The sequence below is a fragment of the Lolium perenne genome, chromosome 3 (genome assembly GCF_019359855.2).
Source record: "Lolium perenne isolate Kyuss_39 chromosome 3, Kyuss_2.0, whole genome shotgun sequence".
Lineage (NCBI taxonomy): Eukaryota > Viridiplantae > Streptophyta > Magnoliopsida > Poales > Poaceae > Lolium > Lolium perenne.
Window position 1 is genome coordinate 103,761,545 of NC_067246.2, and position 26,396 is coordinate 103,787,940.

At 42.4% G+C, this 26,396-nt stretch overlaps 1 protein-coding gene across 1 annotated transcript; it reads left to right on the forward strand.

Annotated features, from left to right (window-relative positions):
* Window positions 1-1,500, forward strand: LOC127339520 (uncharacterized). The gene is made up of 5 exons (XM_051365360.2): window positions 1-22; window positions 90-252; window positions 400-463; window positions 572-643; window positions 1,208-1,500. The coding sequence occupies exons 1-5, from the start codon at window positions 1-3 to the stop codon at window positions 1,217-1,219; spliced, it is 333 nt and encodes a 110-aa protein (XP_051221320.2). The 3' UTR covers window positions 1,220-1,500.
* The last annotated feature ends 24,896 nt before the right edge of the window (window positions 1,501-26,396 follow it).

Genomic DNA, 26,396 nt, shown 5'->3' on the forward strand with positions numbered 1-26,396 from the left:
ATGCCGAAACACTGCAACCGGGGCAAACGAAACATTTCTTCTGTTGGGATTGTGTCCATCATGTTCATCTCCCTATATTTGCCTTTCAGGTTGTCCTGTTTGTTCTAGCAGAGGCAGGTCTTTTGTGAGGATTGTAGCTGCGGGAGATAGGGTCAGTACACCAGATTTCAGCATCACAGTCATTGTACTGGTTGCCGCAGTGGTGCTTCTCCGCACAGGTGCTGGTGGTTGCGACTGTCGACAATTGTGTGTGTATGCCTCTCCATTCGTGAACCCTTCTTGGTTATATTTGATTAATTTGATAGAATATCCGGCCATTTGTGAATGCTTTTGGTTAATTATGGTCTTGTGGAGGATTTATTTTCTGGAGTTATGACATTTTGTATTGTGGGTTTGCAGCATACAACATGTCCATCACATGTTTGATCAGGCTGCCTCAGTGACGGTTATGACCGTGGCGCAGGTATACTTATCCTACTCACATTTGTTTTCCCTCTCTCCTTGGTATTGTCATATGCTCTACTTTTTATTCCGCATTCTTAGAGGTATATACAGGTCATTTCATCCTCAGTTCTTCAGGTCACTTATTGCTGCAATAGCTGGGGAGGTTGGAAAGGAGCGTGAATTGTATGGCCAGTCTCTTGTAATCATCCTCCCTAAACTTTGATTTGATATTTCTGCATCTGTTGTACTGCAATTTAATTTTCGTGGAGCGGGTCCGAAGCAGCTGGGTAGCTGCCCTCAAATTAGGTGGGAGTTGCTTATTGTACAACAAAGTAGGGTATTAGCTTGATGGTCTATTTTGCAAGATAAAGCCAGTGCACATGTTTAGATTTCTAATTTTAATTCGATAGTTTTTGTAGGATTGTTTGCATAGGCATTAATATTTTTTATTACATCTCTTTTATTACATCTATTTCGAGACACTATGCTCGTTATGCTTTTAGTCATACTTAACATTTTGTTCTAGCTGGGCCCTCACTTTTCCCCTTGACCCCAGCCTCCGTCATGTCTCGAAAGTATGTATATCTGTCAGTGTTATATATTACACTTCATACCTAAGTTGTGCATGAAGTGATATTTCTTCAGCAAAAGTTACCTGACGGTATTTATTACAGTGTATTTGACATATAAGGAACCTGAGTACAAAATAAAATGGCTGATATGTGGCATGCATCTAAGGTTGTTAGATGTTTCCGTTTTTTAGTTCCATAGATGAGAAGATGCGACTCAGGACGTACTCCTTGGACATGAGACAGACGCGTGGATGGGCCGCTTCAGCGCTGCCTGCAGCCTTGGGCAAGCTATTACTATCACCAGCGCAGGGCGGCGTGCACTTGAGATTCCACTCGAGATCGACCGGATTCGACCGGATTTTGTAGCCAGTCGAGTTGTAGTGTTCAGGAATCAGATCTTGTGAGGTTGTTAAATTTCAGAGAAGATGTAAACTGGTATGAGTTTCAGAATTATATGGCCATATGCTCTGTAATTTTATCCTAAGGCTGCTAATATACGAGTTTCAGATTTTTGTGCACTACCCAGGCTAGATGGAATGGTGTTCAGTTAGACAAGATAGATGATCTTGCTTGGTAGCTTATCATATGTACTGTCCCTTTTGATTTTACTTGTTGATCTTCAGATAATATTTTTGCTGGCAGACCTTCTATAAACAAGATGGTATATGTCCTTGCCATGCTCTATAAAAGGGATTCCATGTTTGTGCATGTGGTATTCTCTAAACTGTAGTTCTCTCTTATTTAGCACAAACTTAACTATCTCGTGATGTTTCATGCATTATCTTACCACAGTAGTAAAAAATGTTGTTTGCAGAATAGTTATTTGTCACAGTTTACCCTGTGTGGAAGTTGTAATTAACGATTCCGGGTCCATTTGTGACTGAGATTTTTGTTTTGGCAGTGGGATGTACGTAGCTTGGCATGTACATCTTGAATCAAAATGGCAGGTACATCTTGACATGGTTGTTTATCACAGGCGTGATTTGAGAAAGATGCACGGTTTTCCATCTTGAATAAATGCTAAGTTTTGTGCTCCTGCAAATGAATATTTTCTTGTGTGATTTGAGGAAGATGCACGGTTTTGTGACTGCGGAAATTTATTGTTAATTTCGGTTTAGTCATTGCTTATTTCGGTTTATTTCTGACAAAACTTAATAACGTGTAGACATCCACGTGATAGATTGATGATTTAGTTTTATAGCATATGTTGCTTACCAATGTGGTTCCGGTAAAGCCTGACATGTTATAGAAATTGTGAAATATTTAATATCGATGAACAATAGTAGAAATGGGAAAACAAAATCTCATGGCAAAAATGGAAGGCAAATATAATAGAACCGTGAATACTCTCCGCATTAACTTTGAATGACCAATACATGAAAGATTGTCTTACAACTATTTTGGTATGAAACATCCTGTGTAATTCTATAAAATTTATAGGGATAAGAAATAAACGCCATATTTGATGCGTATATAGCAACTCAAGACATGAACAATCACCAAAAATATACTACCTCCGACAAAATTATCAGGTCACTTCTCTTGAAACTATATTTTTATTCGGCCACATCTTATGTACTTTACTTGGAGCGTCTGTTTGTTTTTCTTTTTGTTTTTGTTTGAATAAATGCTTGTGTGGGAGAGAGACACGCTCCGCTGGTTCATATGAACACATGTGTTCTTAGCTTTTAATTTTCATGGCGAAGGTTGAAACAGCTTCGTTAATTATTATATGGTTGGAAACGGGAAATGCTACATGTGGTAATTGGTATAATGTATTGAACAATGTGATACTTGGAAATTGTTGTGCTCATGATTAAGCTCTTGCATCATATACTTTGCACCTATTAGTGAAGAAATACATAGAGCTTGCTAAAATTTGGTTTGCATGATTGGTCTCTCTAAGGTCTAGATATTTTCTAGTAAGGGTTTGAGCAACAAGGAAGACGGTGTAGAGTCTTATAATGCTTGCAATATGTCTTTTATGTGAGTTTTGCTGTACCGGTTCATACTTGTGTTTGTTTCAAATAGCCTTGCTAGCCTAAACCTTGTATTGAGAGGGAATACTTCTCATGCATCCAAAATCCTTGAGCCAAACGCTATGCCACTTGTGTCCACCATACCTACCTACTACATGGTATTTCTCCACCATTCCAAAGTAAATTGCTTGAGTGCTACCTTTAAAATTTCCATTCTTTATCTTTGCAATATATAGCTCATGGGACAAATAGCCTAAAAACTATTGTGATATTGAATATGTACTGATGCATTTTATTTCTTATAAGTTGCTTGTTGTGCGATAACCATGTTCCTGGGGATGCCATCAACTAATCTTTGTTGAATATCATGTGAGTTGCTATGCATGTCCGTCTTGTCTGAAGTAAGGGCGATTTACCATGAGTTGAATGGTTTGAGCATGCATATTGTTAGAGAAGAACATTGGGCCGCTAACTAAAGCCATGATCCATGGTGGAAGTTTCAGTTTTGGACAAATATCCTCAATCTCATATGAGAATATTAATTGTTGCTAAATGCTTATGCATTAAAGAGGAGTCCATTATCTGTTGTCTATGTTGTCCCGGTATGGATGTCTAAGTTGAAAATAATCAAAAGCGAGAAATCCAATGCGAGCTTTCTCCTTAGACCTTTGTACAGGCGGCATAGAGGTACCCCTTTGTGACATTTGGTTAAAACATACGTATTGCGGTGATAATCCAGGTAATCCGAGCTAATTAGGACAAGGTGCGGGCACTATTAGTATACTATGCATGAGGCTTGCAACTTGTAGGATATAATTTACATGATGCATATGCTTTATTACTACCGTTGACAAAATTGTTTCTTGTTTTCAAAATCAAAGCTCTAGCACAAATATAGCAATCAATGCTTCCCTCTGCGAAGGGCCTTTCTTTTACTTTTATGTTGAGTCAGTTCACCTATTTCTCTCCATCTCAAGAAACAAACACTTGTGTGAACTGTGCATTGATTCCTACATACTTGCATATTGCACTTATTATATTACTTTACATTGACAATATCCATGAGATATACATGTTACAAGTTGAAAGCAACCGCTGAAACTTAATCTTCCTTTGTGTTGCTTCAATGCCTTTACTTTGAATTATTGCTTTATGAGTTAACTCTTATGCAATACTTATTGATGCTTGTCTTGAAAGTACTATTCATGAAAAGTCTTTGCTATATGATTCATTTGCTTACTCATGTCATTTACATTGCTTTGATCGCTGCATTCATTACATGTGCTTACAATAGTATGATCAAGATTATGATGGCATGTCACTCCAGAAATTATCTTTGTTATCGTTTACCTACTCGGGACGAGTAGGAACTAAGCTTGGGGATGCTGATACGTCTCCGACGTATCGATAATTTCTTATGTTCCATGCTTGTTTTATGACAATACCTACATGTTTTGTTCACACTTTATGATGATTTTATGCGTTTTCCGGAACTAACCTATTGATGAGATGCCGAAGTGCCAGTTCCTGTTTTCTGCTGTTTTTTGTTTCAAAAATCCTAGTAAGGAAATATTCTCGGAATTGGACGAAATCAACTGTAACATCCCAAATTTCAATAAAAGAAAGTTAGAAGAATTCCAGAGAGCAAAATTTCAAAGCAACAAAAACTTTTTAAATTGCATATAGTGCCATGCATAGGACTTGTGCATTTGATTGATATGCCATGATGATTGTTATTAGGTGTATATGATAAACCCTAAAACCCTAATGTGATCATGAGAGGATCACAAACCAAATAAATTAAAAAGAGGAAGAAAATCAAATAAATGCAAAACCCTAAAAACCCTCACATATGCTCTATGGCATTTTTATAAATTTTGACCCTAGACCAATTTGGTCTTCACCATTAGTTGAATAATGTTACTAAACACTTATTACAACTTTTGGAATCAAAGAATCACAATTCAAATGAATTTCAAATGCAAATCTTGCTCACATATGATAATGGTCAAAACTGCAAATTATAGTCTGATCACTACTTTGAGCCCTTGCAATTCAATTTTCTCAAACCAAACCTTGCTAACTCTTTGCACCACATCCAAGTCAACATCAAGGTGAACACTTTTTGTAAAGATCTCCATGCGAAATTCTTTCTTGATCAAGAGCTATGCTCAACCAAAGTTGCAACATTTTAACATATTCAACAATCTTACACTTAGCCATTTTTGCAAAACTTAAAATTCAACAATGCCATCACCACCTCTCATCACCTCTGATCATTTACAACTCAACTAAACACACACAATTCAAATTGGTCAACCATTTGAATTCAATCAAATTTGGACAAATTTGCAAATTTCCAAATATGGTACTATTTGACACTATTGCAAATAGTGATCTACCTCATCAACTCTACCTAAACCCTAGCCCAATTGGTCCCCTGGTTCCCTCTAACTAATCAATGATCAATAGAACCCTAGGGAGAGGGAGAGCAAGGCTAGGACATGGCCATGCCGGCCATGTCGCCAACCCGACCACCTCCCCCTCTCTCCCTTGCTGTCCCAACCTGGCCACCATGCCAAAGCTTGCCACCGCACACTCCTACACCACCCTAGCCAAGCCCTGGTCGAGCTCGACGCCAACCAACGCAGCAATCGCCGGTGATCCAGGCCACCTGGAGCTCCGCCACTGCTACCAGCCGCTTCGCCGTCGTCCACATCTACCCCGAGCACATTGCCAACCCTTGCTGGAGCCGCCGTAAGCCCTCCGACCCCCTAGGCTTGCCGCCAGTACGTCGGGTTCTCGTCGGAGACAACGATGAACCACGACCGTCGATCTGCCATCTAATCCAACGCATCTTATTCATCCATACCGCTTCGGGTTTTAAGACTCGCTGACATGCGGGACCCCGTGGTCAGGCAGCCCACGCGGGCACAAACGTGTGGTGGGCTGGCTTGGGCCGTTTTAAACCATTTCGGCCCAGTTAGTTTTCCCGCCGGCCTGTGTAATTCAAATCTAGTTTAATTAATTCCAAATAAATTTCAATACTGCCCAAACTTTAAAATTGAATAGATTTAAATTGGCTTAACCAAATTTAATGAACTTTATGTTGTTGGAAAGCTAATGAAAATATCTACACAATGCCACTGGTCCCATGGCCAGATTAATTGTAGAATTAATTTGGCAAAAATAAGAAGGCAGGGACTTTTCCCTATTCAAATAATTATTAAAAATCAACCAAAATAGATATTAAGTTAATTCCAACTCTAATAGCTCACATTTGACTTACACTAATTGATTATGCAATAAAATGGTGTGGTCACTTTGCATGATCATGCCCTAGTTAAATTGATGGACAATATGGCTAGTTTACTTAGTTGATATTGTCCGAAACTATTAAGTAAATCATATGAAGTATTATAATTCATTTAATTCTTGTCTCACATGAATTCATGGGATGTTTGGACCCCTGGCCCAAACTCTCTTATATGAATTACTTAGAGATTTAAATCATATGTAGTGTTATTAAATGATGTGAGGTGATCTACCTCATTTAAATCATTTTCTCAAATGATGATGATGAACATTTGACTTAGGTCAATATAAGTTCATATATGATGGTTTGAGAAATTAAATCTTAAGAAGAATTCAATGAGAGGAAATTATTCCTCAAGAACCCTATGAAAACTATCATTTACATATTAAATAAAAAGAAGTCAATTCTCCTCAAGAAACACAACCCATGCACTCTAATTAGATTAATTGTGTGCATAGAATAGTTTGTGTGTTTATATGTGATGCATGGAATAGCCGTTGAATTAGGGAGTAATTATACTCATATTCAAATTTAGACGCTAGCACCGGAGAATACACCGAAGAAGAAGGTTGCTACCAAGAGGAGGAGGAGGAGAACTTTGAGAACTACCAAGGCAAGCTAATATTCTTGCAAAGTGCAAAGCCCTTTGGGGCAAGGCACCATGAATCTTACCTTTTCTTACATAAGCCTATCCCAAGTTTATTACATTACAAGTTTTTACTCGTTTTCTCAAGAAGTTACTTTTATAGTTAACTTTGGTCAAAGTAAAGGAGTTTACTAGAGTAGTAGAGTTAGTCTCCATCAAGCAAAGCAAGATAGCACCCCTCATGATTTAGAGCTAGTGCTAATGAATAGAATTGAACTACTCTAGACTGGAACAATGTGAATTGAAAAGAATTTGAAACCTTGGAATGATGAAGCATTCCATTGAATGATTTTTGAAGGTGAATATGACCAAGAGAAGATAGTGATTTTTGATAAACATGATATTGGTTTGGATGCGATACCTTTCCAATTATTAAGTACCCCCACAATACCTGATTATGGGTAGGGCTTAACTGGAAGTTTATGCATCTTAGTATGGGTTCCCTCTGAACACACGTCATAGGGGTTATGCTTGAGGCTGCCTCCGTTGTTGAGAAATGATGTGAAATTGAGGTGAATTGTACGGCCAAGCCCTGTGCAGTTCCCAGGTTGCTGATTGGTCTTCACTGGGAGGCCAAGCTCATGGGGAGAGGTGCTCATACTAGGATTTGTAAGTGAAAGGTTATGGTTGATGATCCGCGTACTGTGTTACGATGATTCGGGGTAATCCCGACGGATGAAATCAAATGTTGTGGCACAAGTGTGCAACCTCTGCAGAGTGTAAACCTATTCGAATAGCCGCGTCCACGGGTACGGACGGTTGGAAAGGCCATACAGTTTCCGATGTCATATCTTTGAAAATGATGGTGAAATGACTTGTGGTGAATTGAATTGAAATCACCACTTGAATGGTGGGAATGACACTAATGTTCCCACTTGAGTTAGTTAGTACTTGAATAAGCTTTTCTCAAAATACTTGTGAACTAAAACTAGCTTTATGCAAATAAACTAGAGCGTAGCAAACCTTACTAGAATGTCTAGCACTTACATTAGTATTAGTTTGCGAGTACTTAAAGTACTCACGGCTTTGTCCCTGGCTATTCAAATGGCCAGAGTATGAAGATGAACAAGGAGATGACCAGCAGGACGCCTACGACAACTAGGAGTCTTCCGACATCAAGCGTTGGCCTGTGGACTAGAGAGTCCTTGTATCTTACGCTTCCGCTATGAACTATGAATTTGTGTTTGTTCGTTGATCGATAGATCAACTATTCGTGTAATATGGATCATGTGATTCTAATTTGTAAGACCTTATGGTTTGTAATGAATGATGACTGTGATACTTAACTATTATGCCTCGCAACAACAATATTCCTGGGATTGCGATGTATGACATAATAGGCATCCGGACTTAAAAATCCGGGTGTTGACAAGTTGGTATCAGAGCCATTGTTTGACCTTAGAAGACCTTAGTTAGAATGGGCGTTCTGAAAAACTTAACTTTGAAATCAAATGAAAGAAAATATTTGTGAAAATTTACTACACTCTTGCCTTTGAGACTTTGCCAAAATTTGATAAACCATGTTCTATCTTATTGGAATCAACTTAAAATTTTGCCACACTTTGCACTCTCTAACTTACTCATCCAATTCTCTTTCAGATGGAGCCGAATGAACCCATCAACACCAAGTTTTACCAGCTTGGGAACGGAGGGAGCTTGATCTTCGAGCACGACCTCAACGCCGTCTCTGACTTCCTTGGGCGCCCATACCCCGAGTTCCACGGGGTTCAGCTGGACGACACGCCCGGAGGAGAGTTGCAGTGGGTGATCACTGCCGACTTGAGGGGCAAGATGGAGCCTCCCACCTCGGAGAGGATCCTCTTCTCCTTCCGCGAGAGCAACTGGCTCGACGGACTCGCACGTGGCCTTCAGGAGACACTTGCGTGCCTCTGTGAACAGAATGTGGTGCGCATCCTCGCGTCACGCTATGCGCATCTCGTGAGGCGTGATGCCATGGGAGTGCCCATGGAGCTGCAGCCGCACCCGGAGTTGAGGCACCATGCTGAGCACCTAGACTTCATGCTCTACCAGACTCAGAAGGACCTCGACGCCACTCGCGCTTACGCGAACCAGACCCATTCTCACATCATCGAGCAGGGTGAGGCAATCAAGCTACTCAACAACGACCGCAAGAGCCTTCGCCAGCAGCGTGCCAAGAAGGACGCTACGATTGTGCGCCTTCGCGCCAAGATCGCGTCACTCGAGGCCACTGTCAAGGCCCAGGAGGATCAGATTCGTGAGCTGGAGGATGACGATGGAGGTATCGACCTTCAGGGAGGAGGAGCCTTCCTGAGAGACGACGACGACTTTGAGGAGGACGAGAACACCGAGGAGGAGGACTACGAGTTCCTGGAGGCAGGACCCAACGACTACGTCCCGATCGATGTCGAGGATGAGGAGTAGTTGCACTAGTTTCACTTATGTAGGTGTGAGTTGTATCCCGCCCCTTGTATCGTAGCATGAGAATGGTTCTTAAAACCATTGGAGTATGAGTGTGTTAGTTTGTACTATGTGTTGAATGAATGAATGAATGTTATGTTTGTCATGAAAAGATTACAAATTTCAAATGTTTTCAAAACATAACCAAAATAAACCATAGAATGTTCCCTCTTATCTCATGATCTTCTATATCTTCAGATGGCCCCTCCCAATCGCACCAACGACGCGATGATGCAACTGCTGCAAACCCTGCTTGCCGACAGGGAAACCGAAAGAGCTGAACGCCAAGCCAACATCGCCGCCTTGCAGAACATTGCCAATCAAGGCCCTGGAAATCATGACCACCCTGGATCCAAACTCAAGAACTTCCAGAACACAAATCCCCCGGTGTTTAGCAAGACCGAGGAACCCCTCGACGCCGACGACTGGCTCCAGACTATGGAGAACAACTTGGAAGTAGCCGGAGTGGAAGCCAACGAGAAAGTCTTGTTTGCCACCCACTATCTCGCTGGACCAGCCCGCGCTTGGTGGACAAGCACCCGTGCCATGAACGGAGGTCAGTTCATGACTTGGGAGGATTTCAAGCTAAAGTTCAGCAAGTACCATGTACCCCCGGGTCTTATCAAAAAGATGAGGGATGAGTTCCATGAACTGAAACAAGGTCGCATGACGGTGGTAGAATACCGCGACAAGTTTCTCACACTGTCGAGGTATGCCCCTGATGAGACCGACACCGTTGAGAAGAGGAAGGAGAGATTCCTGAACGGACTGCATGATGAGATGCAGACTGTCCTCGTCAACATCCCCTTCGCCGACCTCGAAGCCCTTGTTGACTCCGCCATCCAGATGGAGGGCAAGTTAAACCAAGCCAATGAGAACCGCAAGCGCCGCATGGCGAATCAAAGTGGATCAAGCCACCCCCAGAAGTATCGCCCTAGCTCAAGCGGAGGTTTCACTCCGAGAAACAACAAGCCACCGATGCAGAACTCGCGCCCCGGTTATCAGAACCGGAGTGGAGGAAACTCCAAGCCAGGAGGCTACAACAACAACAACTACAACAACAACAACTACTACAACCGCGCTCCGCCCAGAGCCCCCAACAACAACAACAACACCAACACCGCTCCCAGAACCGGAAGCAACGCCATCCCCGTTGCGAACAAGCATGACAAGACCACCATCACTTGCTATGAGTGTGGTGTAGTGGGGCACTACTCCAACGAGTGTCCCAAGCGCCTCGCCAAGCTCGCCGGCAACACCGCTGCACCTGCTCAGCAGCAACGCCGTGTCTCCACCGGCAAGAAGTTCGCCCCCAACAACCCCAATAACCGCAACGCCGCCTCTACCACATGAACGACGAAGAAGCCCAGGAAGCACCAGATGTTGTACTGGGTATGTTTTCTGTCAACCACATCCCTGCCAGAGTGTTGTTTGATTCTGGAGCATCTCATTCTTTTGTCACCGAAGACTTTGCATCAACAAGTAAAATTCAACCCCTCAGTTTGAAGCATGTTATGATAGTTCAAATTCCCGGATCAACCACCAAAGCCAGAAAATTTTGCAAAAATGTACCAATCAAAATCCATGATGTAGATTTCTATGCCAATCTAATCATACTGGGAACCAAAGGTTTGGAAGTCGTACTAGGGATGGACTGGATGTCCAAACACAATGGATTGATAGACTGTGCCAAGAAAGCCATAACCATGACTAGCAGCACCGGCATCGTAGTAGAGCACGTCTCTGAAAAACTACCCAGAAAATTCACCTGCAACCAAAGTGTATCCAAGCCAACTCTGGATCAAATCAGGGTCGTTTGTCGCTACCCTGATGTGTTTCCGGATGATCTACCCGGTATGCCCCCGGATCGGGATATCGAGTTCATCATCGAGTTAATCCCCGGAACTGGACCCATAGCCCAAAGAGCTTACAGCATGAACGCAACAGAGCTTGTGGAGCTGAAGAAACAAATAGATGATATGTTAGCCAAAGGTCTGATTAGACCTAGTGCATCCCCCTGGAGATCACCAGTTTTGTTTTGTGGACAAGAAGGATGGTGCAAATCGTTTATGTACGGACTATCGTAAGCTTAACAATGTCACCATCAAAAACAAATACCCCTTACCCAAGATAGAGAACTTGTTTGATCAACTTACCGGAGCCAGAGTTTTCTCCAAGATAGATCTTAGAACTGGATATCATCAGCTAAAGATCCGAGCCACCGACATTCCAAAAACTACCTTTACCACTAGATATGGGTTGTATGAGTACAACGTCATGTCATTTGGACTGACCAATGCCCCCGCTTATTTCATGAATCTCATGAATAAGATCTTCATGAACTTTTTGGACAAGTTTGTCGTTGTCTTCATCGACGACATTCTCGTCTACTCCAAGTCCGAAGAGGAACATGAACAGCATTTGGAGACTGTCCTAGAAACCCTTAGACAGCACAAGTTGTATGCCAAGTTCAGCAAGTGTGAGTTTTGGTTGGAAGAAGTTGGATTTCTGGGACACATCTTGTCTGCAGGAGGAATTGCCGTAGATCCCGCCAAAATCAAAACTGTTATGGAATGGCAAGCTCCAACCACCCAAACCGAAGTCCGCGCTTTTCTTGGATTAGCCGGATATTACCGCAGATTTGTAGAAGGCTTTTCGAGCATCGCTCGACCAATGACCCAATTGTTGAAGAAGGACAGAAAATTCGAGTGGACCGATAAATGTGAAGAGAGCTTTCAACAGCTCAAGAGTAGATTGACAACCGCCCCAATCCTGATCATGCCAGATATCGCAAAGCCCTTTGACGTGTATTGCGACGCCTCCAAGACTGGTCTTGGTTGTGTGCTTATGCAAGAAGGCAAGGTTGTATCCTACCTTTCAAGACAGCTGAAGCAGCATGAACAGAACTACCCAACCCATGACCTCGAGCTTGCAGCCGTGGTCTTAGCCTTGAAAGTTTGGCGTCATTACCTCATGGGTAATCGATGCGAGATCTACTCCGACCACAAGAGCCTCAAATACATATTCACCCAGAAGGAGCTAAACATGCGACAACGTCGATGGATCGAATTGATCAAGGATTACGACATGGAGATTCACTACCACCCCGGCAAGGCCAATGTGGTAGCGGATGCTTTGAGTCGACTGCCGTGCCAGTTGAACTCCATGCTCGCAACTGAACAGCCCAGCTTGCATCAAGAGTTTGAACAGTTCAGACTTGAACTTGTTAGCGAAGGATTCCTAGCCAGCATAGAACTACAACCCATCTTATTTAGCCAAATCAAGGAAGCCCAGAAGGACAACGCTAGAATTGAAGGAATCAAGAAACAGATAGCCGCAGGAAAAGCCCCAGGATTCACCATAGATGAAGCCGGAGTTCTTTGGTACAAAGAACGTCTCTGCGTACCATCGGACTCAGACTTGAAACAAGTCATCCTGCAAGAAGCCCATGACACCCTTTATTCAATCCACCCCGGAGGTACCAAGATGTACCAAGACCTGAAGGAGCAATTTTGGTGGCATGGAATGAAGAGAGAAATCGGCAGCTACATCGCCAAGTGTGACATCTGTCAGAGAGTCAAGGCAGAACATCAACGACCCGCCGGACTGTTACAACCACTCCAGATTCCAGAATGGAAATGGGACTCCGTAGGAATGGACTTTATCACCGGACTGCCCAAATCCAGCAAAGGCAATGATTCCATATGGGTAGTTGTCGATAGATTGACCAAAGTCGCCCATTTCATAGCCGTCAAAACCACTTACCAAGGCCCAAAGTTAGCGGAACTATACATTTCCAGAATAGTTGCCCTGCACGGAACCCCGAAATCAATAGTGTCAGATAGAGGATCACAGTTCACCTCAAGATTCTGGCAGAAAGTGCATGAAGGACTAGGCACCCGTCTGAATTTCAGCACCGCCTATCACCCTCAGACCGACGGACAGACTGAGAGAGTCAACCAGATACTGGAGGACATGCTGAGAGCATGTGTACTGGAATACAGATCCAAGTGGGAAGACTGCTTACCTTACGCAGAATTCTCTTACAACAACAGCTACCAAGCTAGCCTACAGATGGCCCCCTTTGAAGCCTTGTACGGAAGGAAGTGCCGTACCCCCCTGAACTGGTCGGAAGTCGGAGAAAGCCAAGTCTTTGGCCCAGATGTTCTTCGTGAAGCCGAAGAGAAAGTCCACAAGATTTGCGAGTATCTCAAGACTGCGCAATCAAGACAGAAGAGCTACGCCGACAAGAGACATCGGGAGATGACCTTCGAGATCGGAGACTTCGTCTATCTCAAGGTATCCCCTTGAAAGGAATGTAGAGATTCCAGCTGAAAGGAAAGCTCGCACCTCGATATGTCGGACCTTTCAAAGTCCTCAGCCGCCGAGGAGAAGTATCTTATCAACTGGAGCTACCGGAAGAGATGTCGGCTGTGCACGACGTGTTTCATATCTCACTCCTCCGGAAGTGCCTTGAAGTTCCTGAGAAGACCGAAGTGTTCAAGAACATCGATAACCGATCGGTGGATATACACAAGGATTTGACATACCGCGAAGTGCCGATTCGCATCCTGGAGGAAGCTTACCGAACCACCCGCACCCGAAGCATCAAGTTTCTGAAGATACAATGGAGCAATCATACCGAGGATGAAGCTACATGGGAACGCGAAGACTTCATGAAGAAGGAGTACCCAGATCTCTTTAGTACCTAACTTTCTTTTCGATCTCGGGACGAGATCTTTTGTAAGGGGGAAGGGTTTGTAACATCCCTAATTTCAGTAAAATAAAGTTAGAAGAATTCCAGAGAGCAAAATTTCAAACCAAGAAAAACTTTTTAAATTGCATATAGTGCCATGCATAGGACTTGTGCATTTGATTGATATGCAATGATGATTGTTATTAGGTGTATATGATAAACCCTAAAACCCTAATGTGATCATGAGAGGATCACAAACCAAATAAATTAAAAAGAGGAAGAAAATTAAATAAATGCAAAACCCTAAAAACCCTCACATATGCTCTATGGCATTTTTATAAATTTTGACCCTAGACCAATTTTGTCTTCACCATTAGTTGAATAATGTTACTAAACACTTATTACAATGTTTGTAATCAAAGAATCACAATTCAAATGAATTTCAAATGCAAATCTTGCTCACATATGATAATGGTCAAAACTGCAAATTATAGTCTGATCACTACTTTGAGCCCTTGCAATTCAATTTTCTCAAACCAAACCTTGCTAACTCTTTGCACCACATCCAAGTCAACATCAAGGTGAACACCTTTTGTAAAGATCACCATGCCAAATTATTTCTTGATCAAGAGCTATGCTCAACCAAAGTTGCAACATTTTAACATATTCAACAATCTTACACTTAGCCATTTTTGCAAAACTGAAAATTCAACAATGCCATCACCACCTCTCATCACCTCTGATCATTTACAACTCAACTAAACACACACAATTCAAATTGGTCAACCATTTGAATTCAATCAAATTTGGACAAATTTGCAAATTTCCAAATATGGCACTATTTGACACTATTGCAAATAGTGATCTACCTCATCAACTCTACCTAAACCCTAGCCCAATTGGTCCCCTGGTTCCCTCTAACTAATCAATGATCAATAGAACCCTAGGGAGAGGGAGAGCAAGGCTAGGACATGGCCATGCCGGCCATGTCGCCAACCCGACCACCTCCCCCTCTCTCCCTTGCTGTCCCAACCTGGCCACCGTGCCAAAGCTTGCCACCGCACACTCCTACACCACCCTAGCTAAGCCCTGGTCGAGCTCGACGCCAACCAACGCCGGAGGATGCGCGCCCAGAACGCGCCCGGATGCCGCTCGTGTCGCGCGAGTGCACGCCGTGGACGTGCACTGGACACGCGCCGCGCCACCACCTCGAGCCCTCCCTGGACCCCCTGTGAACGAGTTGAGTGCCTTCTTGCCACCACGACGCCGCCAGACACGCGCCCAGCACCAACCCGTGACCGCCGGCGCCGGAGACGACGACCTGCTCCCGTGAACGCCGCGGCAGACATGGAAGCGAGGCGACCAAACCAGACGCCGCCCGACCAAGCTGTTGCCACCGTTCGCTTCACCAGGAACCGTAGAACACTGCCGCACCCTTGCCTAGCTCGCTAGCTCGCCGGAGACGCCACGAGCATGTCGACCACCACCCTGCCCCACAACCCTTGCTCAATCCTATAAATAGAGAGTTCCCTGGAAGCAACTGAGCACACCAACTCACTCCCCACCCTTCACCACTTCGCCTCGCACCGTTAGCCACCTCGATCGCCGCCGGAGCAAGGCCAATCGCAAGCTCGGAGCCGTGGAAGCCCTGCAGCAATCGCCGGCGATCCAGGCCACCTCGAGCTCCGCCACTGCTACCAGCCGCTTCGCCGTCATCCACATCTACCCCGAGCACATTGCCAACCCTTGCTGGAGCCGCCGTAAGCCCTCCGACCCCCTAGGCTCGCCGCCAGTACGTCGGGTTCTCGTCGGAGACAACGATGAACCACGACCGTCGATCTGCCATCTAATCCAACGCATCTTATTCATCCATACCGCTTCGGGTTTTAAGACTCGCTGACATGCGGGACCCCCTGGTCAGGCAGCCCACACGGGCACAGACGTGTGGTGGGCTGGCTTGGGCCGTTTTAAACCATTTCGGCCCAGTTAGTTTTCCCGCCGGCCTGTGTAATTCAAATCTAGTTTAATTAATTCCAAATGAATTTCAATACTGCCCAAATTGGCTTAACCAAATTTAATGAACTTTATGTTGTTGGAAAGCTAATGAAAATATCTACACAATGCCACTGGTCCCATGGCCAGATTAATTGTAGAATTAATTTGGCAAAAATAAGAAGGCAGGGACTTTTCCCTATTCAAATAATTATTAAAAATCAACCAAAATATATATTAAGTTAATTCCAACTCTAATAGCTCACATTTGACTTACACTAATTGATTATGCAATAAAATGGTGTGGTCACTTTGCATGATCATGCCCTAGTTAAATTGATGGACAATATCGCTAGTTTACTTAGTTGATATTGTCCAAAACTATTAGGTAAATCATATGAAGTATTATACTTCATTTAATTCTTGTCTCACATGAATTCATGGGATATTTGGACCCCTGGCCCAAACTCTCTTATATGAATTACTTAGAGATTTAAATCATATGTAGTGTTATTAAATGATGTGAGGTGATCTACCTCATTTAAATCATTTTCTCAAATGATGATGATGAACATTTGACTTAGGTCAATATAAGTTCATATATGATGGTTTGAGAAACTAAATCTTAAGAAGAATTCAATGAGAGGAAATTACTCCTCAAGAACCCTATGGAAACTATCATTTACATATTAAATAAAAAGAAGTCAATTCTCCTCAAGCAACACAACCCATGGACCCTAATTAGATTAATTGTGTGCATAGAATAGTTTGTGTGTTTATATGTGATGCAGGGAATAGCCGTTGAATTAGGGAGTAATTATACTCATATTCAAATTTAGACGCTAGCACCGGAGAATACACCGAAGAAGAAGGTTGCTACCAAGAGGAGGAGGAGGAGAACTTTGAGAACTACCAAGGCAAGCTAATATTCTTGCAAAGTGCAAAGCCCTTTGGGGCAAGGCACCATGAATCTTACCTTTTCTTACATAAGCCTATCCCAAGTTTATTACATTACAAGTTTTTACTTGTTTTCTCAAGAAGTTACTTTTATAGTTAACTTTGGTCAAAGTAAAGGAGTTTACTAGAGTAGTAGAGTTAGTCTCCATCAAGCAAAGCAAGATAGCACCCCTCATGATTTAGAGCTAGTGCTAATGAATAGAAATGAACTACTCTAGATGGGAACAATGTGAATTGAAAAGAATTTGAAACCTTGGAATGATGAAGCATTCCATTGAATGATTTTTGAAGGTGAATATGACCAAGAGAAGATACTGATTTTTGATAAACATGATATTGGTTTGGATGCGATACCTTTCCAATTATTAAGTACCCCCACAATACCTGATTATGGGTAGGGCTTAACTGGAAGTTTATGCATCTTAGTATGGGTTCCCTCTGAACACACGTCATAGGGGTTATGCTTGAGGCTGCCTCCGTTGTTGAGAAATGATGTGAAACTGAGGTGAATTGTACGGCCAAGCCCTGTGCAGTTCCCAGGTTGACAGTTGGTCTTCACTGGGAGGCCAAGCTCATGGGGAGAGGTGCTCATACTAGGATTTGTAAGTGAAAGGTTATGGTTGATGATCCGCATACTGTGTTACGATGATTCGGGGTAATCCCGACGGATGAAATCAAATGTTGTGGCACAAGTGTGCAACCTCTGCAGAGTGTAAACCTATTCGAATAGCCGCGTCCACGGTTACGGACGGTTGGAAAGGCCATACAGTTTCCGATGTCATATCTTTGAAAATGATGGTGAAATGACTTGTGGTGAATTGAATTGAAATCACCACTTGAATGGTGGGAATGACACTAATGTTCCCACTTGAGTTAGTTAGTACTTGAATAAGCTTTCTCAAAATACTTGTGAACTAAAACTAGCTTTATGCAAATAAACTAGAGCTTAGCAAACCTTACTAGAATGTCTAGCACTTACATTAGTATTAGTTTGCGAGTACTTAAAGTACTCACGGCTTTGTCCCTGGCTATTCAAATGGCCAGAGTATGAAGATGAACAAGGAGATGACCAGCAGGACGCCTACGACAACTAGGAGTCTTTCGACGCCAAGCGTTGGCCTGTGGACTAGAGAGTCCTTGTATCTTACGCTTCCGCTATGAACTATGAATTTGTGTTTGTTTGTTGATCGATAGATCAACTATTCGTGTAATATGGATCATGTGATTCTAATTTTTAAGACCTTATGGTTTGTAATGAATGATGACTGTGATACTTAACTATTATGCCTCGCAACAACAATATTCCTGGGATTGCGATGTATGACATAATAGGCATCCGGACTTAAAAATCCGGGTGTTGACATCAACGCCCAACATCTTAGAATCCCACGAAGCTTCCAGAACACCCGAGAGCCGCCAGAGGGGGGCCACAGGCCCACCAGACAGTAGGCCGGCGCGGCCAGGGGGGCGCCCCCTACTGTGTCGCCGCCTCGTCGACCTTCCGACTCCGCCTCTTCACCTATTTAAAGGTCCCTGACCTAAATCTTCGATACGGAAAAGCCACGGTACGAGAAACCTTCCAGAGCCGCCGCCATCGCGAAGCCAAGATCTGGGGGACAGGAGTCTCTGTTCCGGCACGACGCCGGGATGGGGAAGTGCCCCCCGGAAGGCTTCTCCATCGACACCGCTGCCATCTCCACCGCCATCTTCATCAACGCTGCTGTCTCCCATGAGGAGGGAGTAGTTCTCCCTCGAGGCTAAGGGGCTGTACCGGTAGCTATGTGGTTAATCTCTCTCCTATGTACTTCAATACAATGATCTCATGAGCTGCCTTACATGATTGAGATTCATATGAGTTTTGTATCACAATTCATCTATGTGCTACTCTAGTGATGTTATTAAAGTAGTCTATTCCTCCTCCATGATGTAATGTTGACAGTGTGTGCATCATGAAGTACTTGGTATATGCTATGATTGTGATCTTTTGTAGATTATGAAGTTAACTATTACTATGATGGTATTGATGTGATCTATTCCTCCTTTCATAGTGTGATGGTAACAGTGTGCATGCTATGTTAGTACTTGGTTTAGTTGTGTTGATCTATCGTGCACTCTAAGGTTATTTAAATATGAATATCGAATATTGTGGAGCTTGTTAACTTCGGCATTTAGGGTTCGTGTAATCCTACACAATTAGTGGTATTCATCATCCAACAAGAGAGTGTAGAGTATAGCATTTATCTATTCTGTTATGTGATCAATGTTGAGAGTGTCCACTAGTGAAAGTATGATCCCTAGGCCTTGTTCCCAAATACTGCAATCATCGCTTGTTTACTGTTTTATTGCATCTGTACTGCCTGCAATATTACCACCATCAACCACACGCCAGTTGTAGCATCAAGCTATTTTCTGGTGCCGTTACTACTGCTCATATTCATTCATACCACCTGTATTTCACTATCTCTTCGCCGAACTAGTGCACCTATACACCTGACAAGTGTATTAGGTGTGTTGGGGACACAAGAGACTTCTTGCTTTGTGGTTGCAGGGTTGCTTGAGAGGGATATCTTTGACCTCTTCCTCCCTGAGTTCGATAAACCTTGGGTGATCCAGTTAAGGGAAACTTGCTGCTGTTCTACAAACCTCTGCTCTTGGAGGCCCAACACTGTCTACAAGAATAGAAGCACCCGTAGACATCAACCAGCACCGACTTCCCACTCTCCTGCATCAAAACCGGTTCCTGTACCAGCTCCGTTTACTGCATCTACCCAGCAGGCCCCTACATCAGCATTGGTTCCTGTAGAAGCCCCATATACTACACCTGCCCAGCAGGCTCCTGCATTAGCACTGGTTCCTCTAGCTGCACCGTTTACTGCACCTGCCCAACAGTCTCCTGCATCAGCACCGGTTCCTCTAGAGGAACCGTTTACTGCACCTGCCCAGCAGTCTCCTGCATCAGCACCAGCTCATGTACCAGCCCAGGCTCCTGCACCTGCCCTAGCCAGATCACCGAGGTCTCAGCTCATTGCTGTGGCCACCCGTGTGGTGACCAGGACGCATCTGAAGGCTATGTTCATGAGTATATGACATCATAACTGCTCTTGTCTTGATGTCTTCTCTGCTCAAAGTCTCACATGGTTCAGTCTTCAGTGCATTGGTGCCATTGACAAATTTTTGGTGGTATCTCTTGCTTTGAAGCAGAAATTGCCTAAAAGTATCTCCAAGGATCTCAATGCTGGCCGAAGGGGCAAGATATCCCTCATCATGGAGAGTGAAGGTCTCATCGTGGAGGGACGGTACTCCGTCAGTCCCATAGATGGCCGCTTGGCTTTTACTTCTAGGTGGAAAAAGTTCATTGACAGTGCCAAACTTCGCATTGGATCAAAGTTGAAGGTCAAGATCTTTCGATGCCGCTATGACATGCTGGTCATAAAGTTTGCGGTTGTCTAGTTCAGCTTTCCTCTAATTTGCTACGCACTATCGGCCATTTCAGAGGATCATTAATACCACGAATGTTCCAACATAAGATGTTCCAAACACGATCACACACCATAGCGACACACAAAAAGTTCAACCACACAGACAGTTCACGACACACACAAACAGTAACACTCAGCAAAACGAAGATAAACAGATAAACTAAGACCGATCACTTCTTCTCTTCCCGCTACTTCATCAGACGCTCAACCGTCAGAGCAGCTGATAACCCACAAGTATAGGGGATCGCAACAGTCTTCGCGGGAAGTAAAACCCAATTTATTGATTCGACACAAGGGGAGACAAAGAATACTTGAAAGCCTTAACAACGGAGTTGTCAATTCAGCTGCACCTGGAAACAGACTTGCTCGCAAGAGTTTATCAGTAGTAACAGTTTATAGCAGTAGCAGTAGTGAAATAACAGCAGCAGTGTAACAAATACAGCAGTAGTGATTATAGTAAACAACATGATTAAAATACTGTAGGCACAGGGATGGATGACGGGCGTTGCATGGATGAGAGAAACTCATGTAACAATCAAAGCAGGGCATTTGCAGATAATAATAAAACGGTGTCCAAGTACTAAGCAATCCATAGGCATGTGTTCCATATATAGTCGTACGTGCTCGCAATGAGAAACTTGCACAACATCTTTTGTCCTACCAGCCGGTGGTAGCCGGGCCTTGATGTCTACTCACGCTTCTTTTCCTGTAGACAATGTTGGGCCTCCAAGAGCAAAGGTTTGTAGAACATCAGCAAGTTTTCCCTTAAGTGGATCACCCAAGGTTTATCGAACTCAGGGAGGAAGAGGTCAAAGATATTCCTTTCAAACAACCATGCGATCACAATGCAAGAAGTCTCTTGTGTCCCCAACACACCCAATACACTTGTCAGATGTATAGGTGCACTAGTTCGGCAAAGAGATAGTGAGATGCAAGTGGTATGAATGAATATGAGCAGTAGTAACGGCACCAGAAAATAGCTTGATGCTACAACTGGCGTGTGGTTGATGGTGGTAATATTGCAGGCAGTACAGATGCAGTAGAAAAGTAAACAAGCGATGATTGCAGTATTTGGGAACAAGGCCTAAGGATCATACTTTCACTAGTAGACACTCTCAACATTGATCACTTAACTGAATAGATAAATGCTATACTCTACACTCTCTTGTTGGATGATGAACACCACTAATTGCGTAGGGCTATAAGAGCACCTCAATGCCGGAGTTAACAAGCTCCACAATATTCGATGTTCATATTTAAATAACCTTAGAGTGCATGATAGATCAACACAACTATACCAAGTACTAACATAGCATGCACACCATCACCGACAGACTATGAAAGGAGGAATAGATCACATCAATACCATCATAGTAATAGTTAACTTCATAATCTACAAGAGATCACAATCATAGCATATACCAAGTACTTCATGATGCACACACTATCAACATTACATCATGGAGGAGGAATAGACTACTTTAATAACATCACTAGAGTAGCACATAGATTAACAGTGATACATAACTCATATGAATCTCAATCATGTAAGGCAGCTCATCAGATCATTGTATTGAAGTACATAGGAGAGAGATTAACCACATAGCTACCGGTACAACCCCTTAGCCTCGATGGAGAACTACTCCCTCTTCATGGGAGAACACAGCGGTGATGAAGATGGCGGTGGTGTTGATGGAGATGCCTTCCGGGGGCACTTCCCCATCCCGGCGGCGTGCCGGAACAGAGACTTCTGTCCCCCAGATCTTGGCTTCGCGATGGCGGCGGCTCTGGAAGGTTTCTCGTACCGTGGCTTTTCCTTATCGAAGATTTAGGCTAGGGACCTTTAAATAGGCGAAGAGGCAGAGTCGGAGGGCTGACGAGGCGACGACACACTAGGGGGGCGCGGCCCACCCCCTGGCCGCGCCAGCCTGGTGTGTGGGGCCCCCAGGGCTCCCCTCTGGTGGCTCTCGGGTGTTCTGGAAGCTTCGTGGGATTTTAAGATCTTGGGCGTTGATTTCGTCCAATTCCGAGAATATTTCCTTACTAGGATTTCTGAAACCAAAAACAGCAGAAAACAGGAACTGGCACTTCGGCATCTCGTCAATAGGTTAGTTCCGGAAAACGCATAAAATCATCATAAAGTGTGAACAAAACATGTAGGCATTGTCATAAAACAAGCATGGAACATAAGAAATTATCGATACGTTGGAGACGTATCGGCATCCCCAAGCTTAGTTCCTACTCGTCCCGAGTAGGTGAACGATAACAAAGATAATTTCTGAAGTGACATGCTACCAACATAATCTTGATCATACTATTGTAAAGCATATAAGATGAATGCAGCAATTCAAAGCAATGGTAAATACAATGGTTAAACAATTGAATCATATAGCAAAGACTTTTCATGAATAGTACTTTCCAGATAAGCATCGATAAGTCTTGCATAAGAGTTAACTCATTAAGGAATAAATTCAAAGTAAAGGCATTGAAGCAACACAAAGGAAGATTAAGTTTCAGCGGTTGCTTTCAACTTGTAACATGTATATCTCATGGATAGTTGTCAATGCAAAGCAATATAACAAGTGCAATAAGCAAGCATGTAAGAATCAATGCACAGTTAACACAAGTGTTTGCTTCTAAGATAGAGAGAAATGGGTAAACTGACTCAACATAAAAGTAGAAGAAAGGCCCTTCGCAGAGGGAAGCATTGATTGCTATATTTGTGCTAGAGCTTTTATTTTGAAAACAAGAAACAATTTTGTCAACGGTAGTAATAAAGCATATGTATCATGTAAATTATATCCTACAAGTTGCAAGCCTCATGCATAGTATACCAATAGTGCCCGCACCTTGTCCTAATTAGCTCGGATTACCTGGATTATCACCGCAATACATATGTTTTAACCAAGTGTCACAAAGGGGTACCTCTATGCCGCCTGTACAAAGGTCTAAGGAGAAAGCTCGCATTGGATTTCTCGCTTTTGATTATTCTCAACTTAGACATCCATACCGGGACAACATAAACAACAGATAATGGACTCCTCTTTAATGCATAAGCATTTAGGAACAAATAATATTCTCATAAGAGATTGAGGATTGTTGTCCAAAACTGAAACTTCCACCATGGATCATGGCTTTAATTAGCGGCCCAATGTTCTTCTCTAACAATATGCATGCTCAAACCATTCAACTCATGGTAAATCGCCCTTACTTCAGACAAGACGAACATGCATAGCAACTCACATGATATTCAACAAAGGTAGTTGATGGCGTCCCCAGGAACATGGTTATCGCTCAACAAGCAACTTATAAGAGATAAGATGCATAAGTACATATTCAATACCACAATAGTTTTTAGGCTATTTGTCCCATGAGCTATATATTGCAAAGACAAAGAATAGAAATTTAAAGGTAGCACTCAAGCAATTTACTTTGGAATGGCGGAGAAATACCATTTAGTAGGTAGGTATGGTGGACACAAATGGCATAGTTTTGGCTCAAGGATTTGGATGCACGAGAAGTATTCCCTCTCAATACAAGGCTTAGGCTAGCAAGGCTATTTGAAACAAACACAAGTATGAACCGGTACAACAAAACTCATATAAAAGACGTATTGCAAGCATTATAAGACTCTACACTGTCATCCTTGTTGCTCAAACCCTTACCAGAAAATATCTAGACCTTAGAGAGACCAATCATGCAAACCAAATTTTAGCAAGCTCTATGTATTTCTTCACTAATAGGTGCAAAGTATATGATGCAAGAGCTTAAACATGATCCTTATGACCACAATAATTGCCAAGTATCAAGTTATTCAAGACATCATACCAATTACTACATGTAGCATTTCCCGTTTCAAACCATATAACAATGAACGAAGCAGTTTCAACCTTCGCCATGAACATTAAAAGTAAAGCTAAGAACACATGTGTTCATATGAACCAGCGGAGCGTGTCTCTCTCCCACACAAGGATGCTAGGATCCAACTTTATTCAACCAAAACAAAAACAAAAAAAACAGACGCTCCAAGTAAAGCACATAGGATATGATGGAATAAAAATGTAGTTTCACTAGAGGAACCTGATAATGTTGTCGATGAAGAAGGGGATGCCTTGGGCATCCCCAAGCTTAGATGCTTGAGTCTTCTTGAAATATGCAGGGATGAACCACCGGGGCATCCCCAAGCTTAGAGCTTTCACTCTCCTTGATCATATTGTATCATCCTCCTCTCTTGATCCTTGAAAACTTCCTCCACACCAAACTCAAAACAACTCATTAGAGGGTTAGTGCATAATCAAAATTCACATGTTCATAGGTGATACAATCATTCTTAACACTTCTGGACATTGCCCAAAGCTACTGGAAGTGAATGGAACAAAGAAATCCATCCAACATAGCAAAAGAGGCAATGCGAAATAAAAGGCAGAATCTGTCAAAACGGAACAGTCCGTAAAGATGAATTTTTTAGAGGCACCAGACTTGCTCAAATTAAAATGCTCAAATTGAATGAAAGTTGCATACATATCTGAGGATCACTCACGTAAATTGGCAGATTTTTCTGAGTTACCTACAGAGAACCCTGCCTAAATTTGTGACAGGAAGAAATCTGTTTCCGCGCAGTAATCCAAATCTAGTATGAACCTTACTATCAAAGACTTTACTTGGCACAACAATGCAACAAAATTAAGATAAGGAGAGGTTGCTACATTAGTAACAACTTCCAATACACAAATATAAAACAAAAGTACTGTAGCAAAATAAACACATGGGTTATCTCCCAAGAAGTGCTTTCTTTATAGCCATTAAGATGGGCTCAGTAATTTTAATAATGCACTCCCAAGAAATAAGAGTTGAAGCAAAAGAGAGCATCAAGAAGCAAATTCAAAACACATTTAAGTCTAGCCCACTTCCTATGAAAAGGAATCTTGTACACAAATGAATTCACGAAGAACAAAGTGATAAGCATAGGAAGATAAAACACGAGTAACTTCAAGATTCTCAACATAAAGAGGGGAAACTTAATATTATTAAGATGCATATAACCATGTTTCCCTCTCTCATAATAACTTTCAGTAGCATCATTGATGAAATCCAAAATATACCCATCACTTAAAACATTCTTATCATGATTCATATGCATAGAAGTATCATTAATTTTGGCATAAGAAGAGTTCTTCTCATTAATAGTAATTGGAGCAAGATTATTATCAAGAATTTGAACATGGTAAACAAGCTGCATATTAAGGGAATTGTTTTTGGAAATCCAATCATAACTATGACAAGTTTCATAAGGATAGTTATAACCTATATCATAGCATTCTTTATAATAATCATCAAAGGTCGAAGGCATAGTGTCATCTTCTAAAATATTTTGTATGTAAGTATTTGTATGGCAATTATCAATGCAATAAGAAAAACACCCATGCAGGACATCATCAATATCAAGATCGTTAATATCTAACAAAGAAATTTTTCTTGATAACTCTTGACACCACAAAAATAAAGTAAGTTCATCATGCTGATTAGGAGTAATTTCATCATCACAATACAAACTTGCAACACTAATGGGGTTCAAATTATCATTGGATGAGCATTGAAAATTAAAATGACCCGCTCTATGGCAAAGTTCACAAATAAAAGGATAGAGGGCACAAACTTTTTTACTAAGATCATCTAGAGCCCTAGACCACTTTCTAGTTTTTTCATTAATATGATGGATACAATATTCATCTTTGATTTGATTAATTCCACAAGGTCTATGCTTTCCACAAAAATTAACATGCTTATAGGAAATAGCATTCTTAGGAGTTCGAGCATGTTCATTGCAATCATTAACAACAATTTCATCCTTCATGCAAACATCTTTAAAAGGTTCA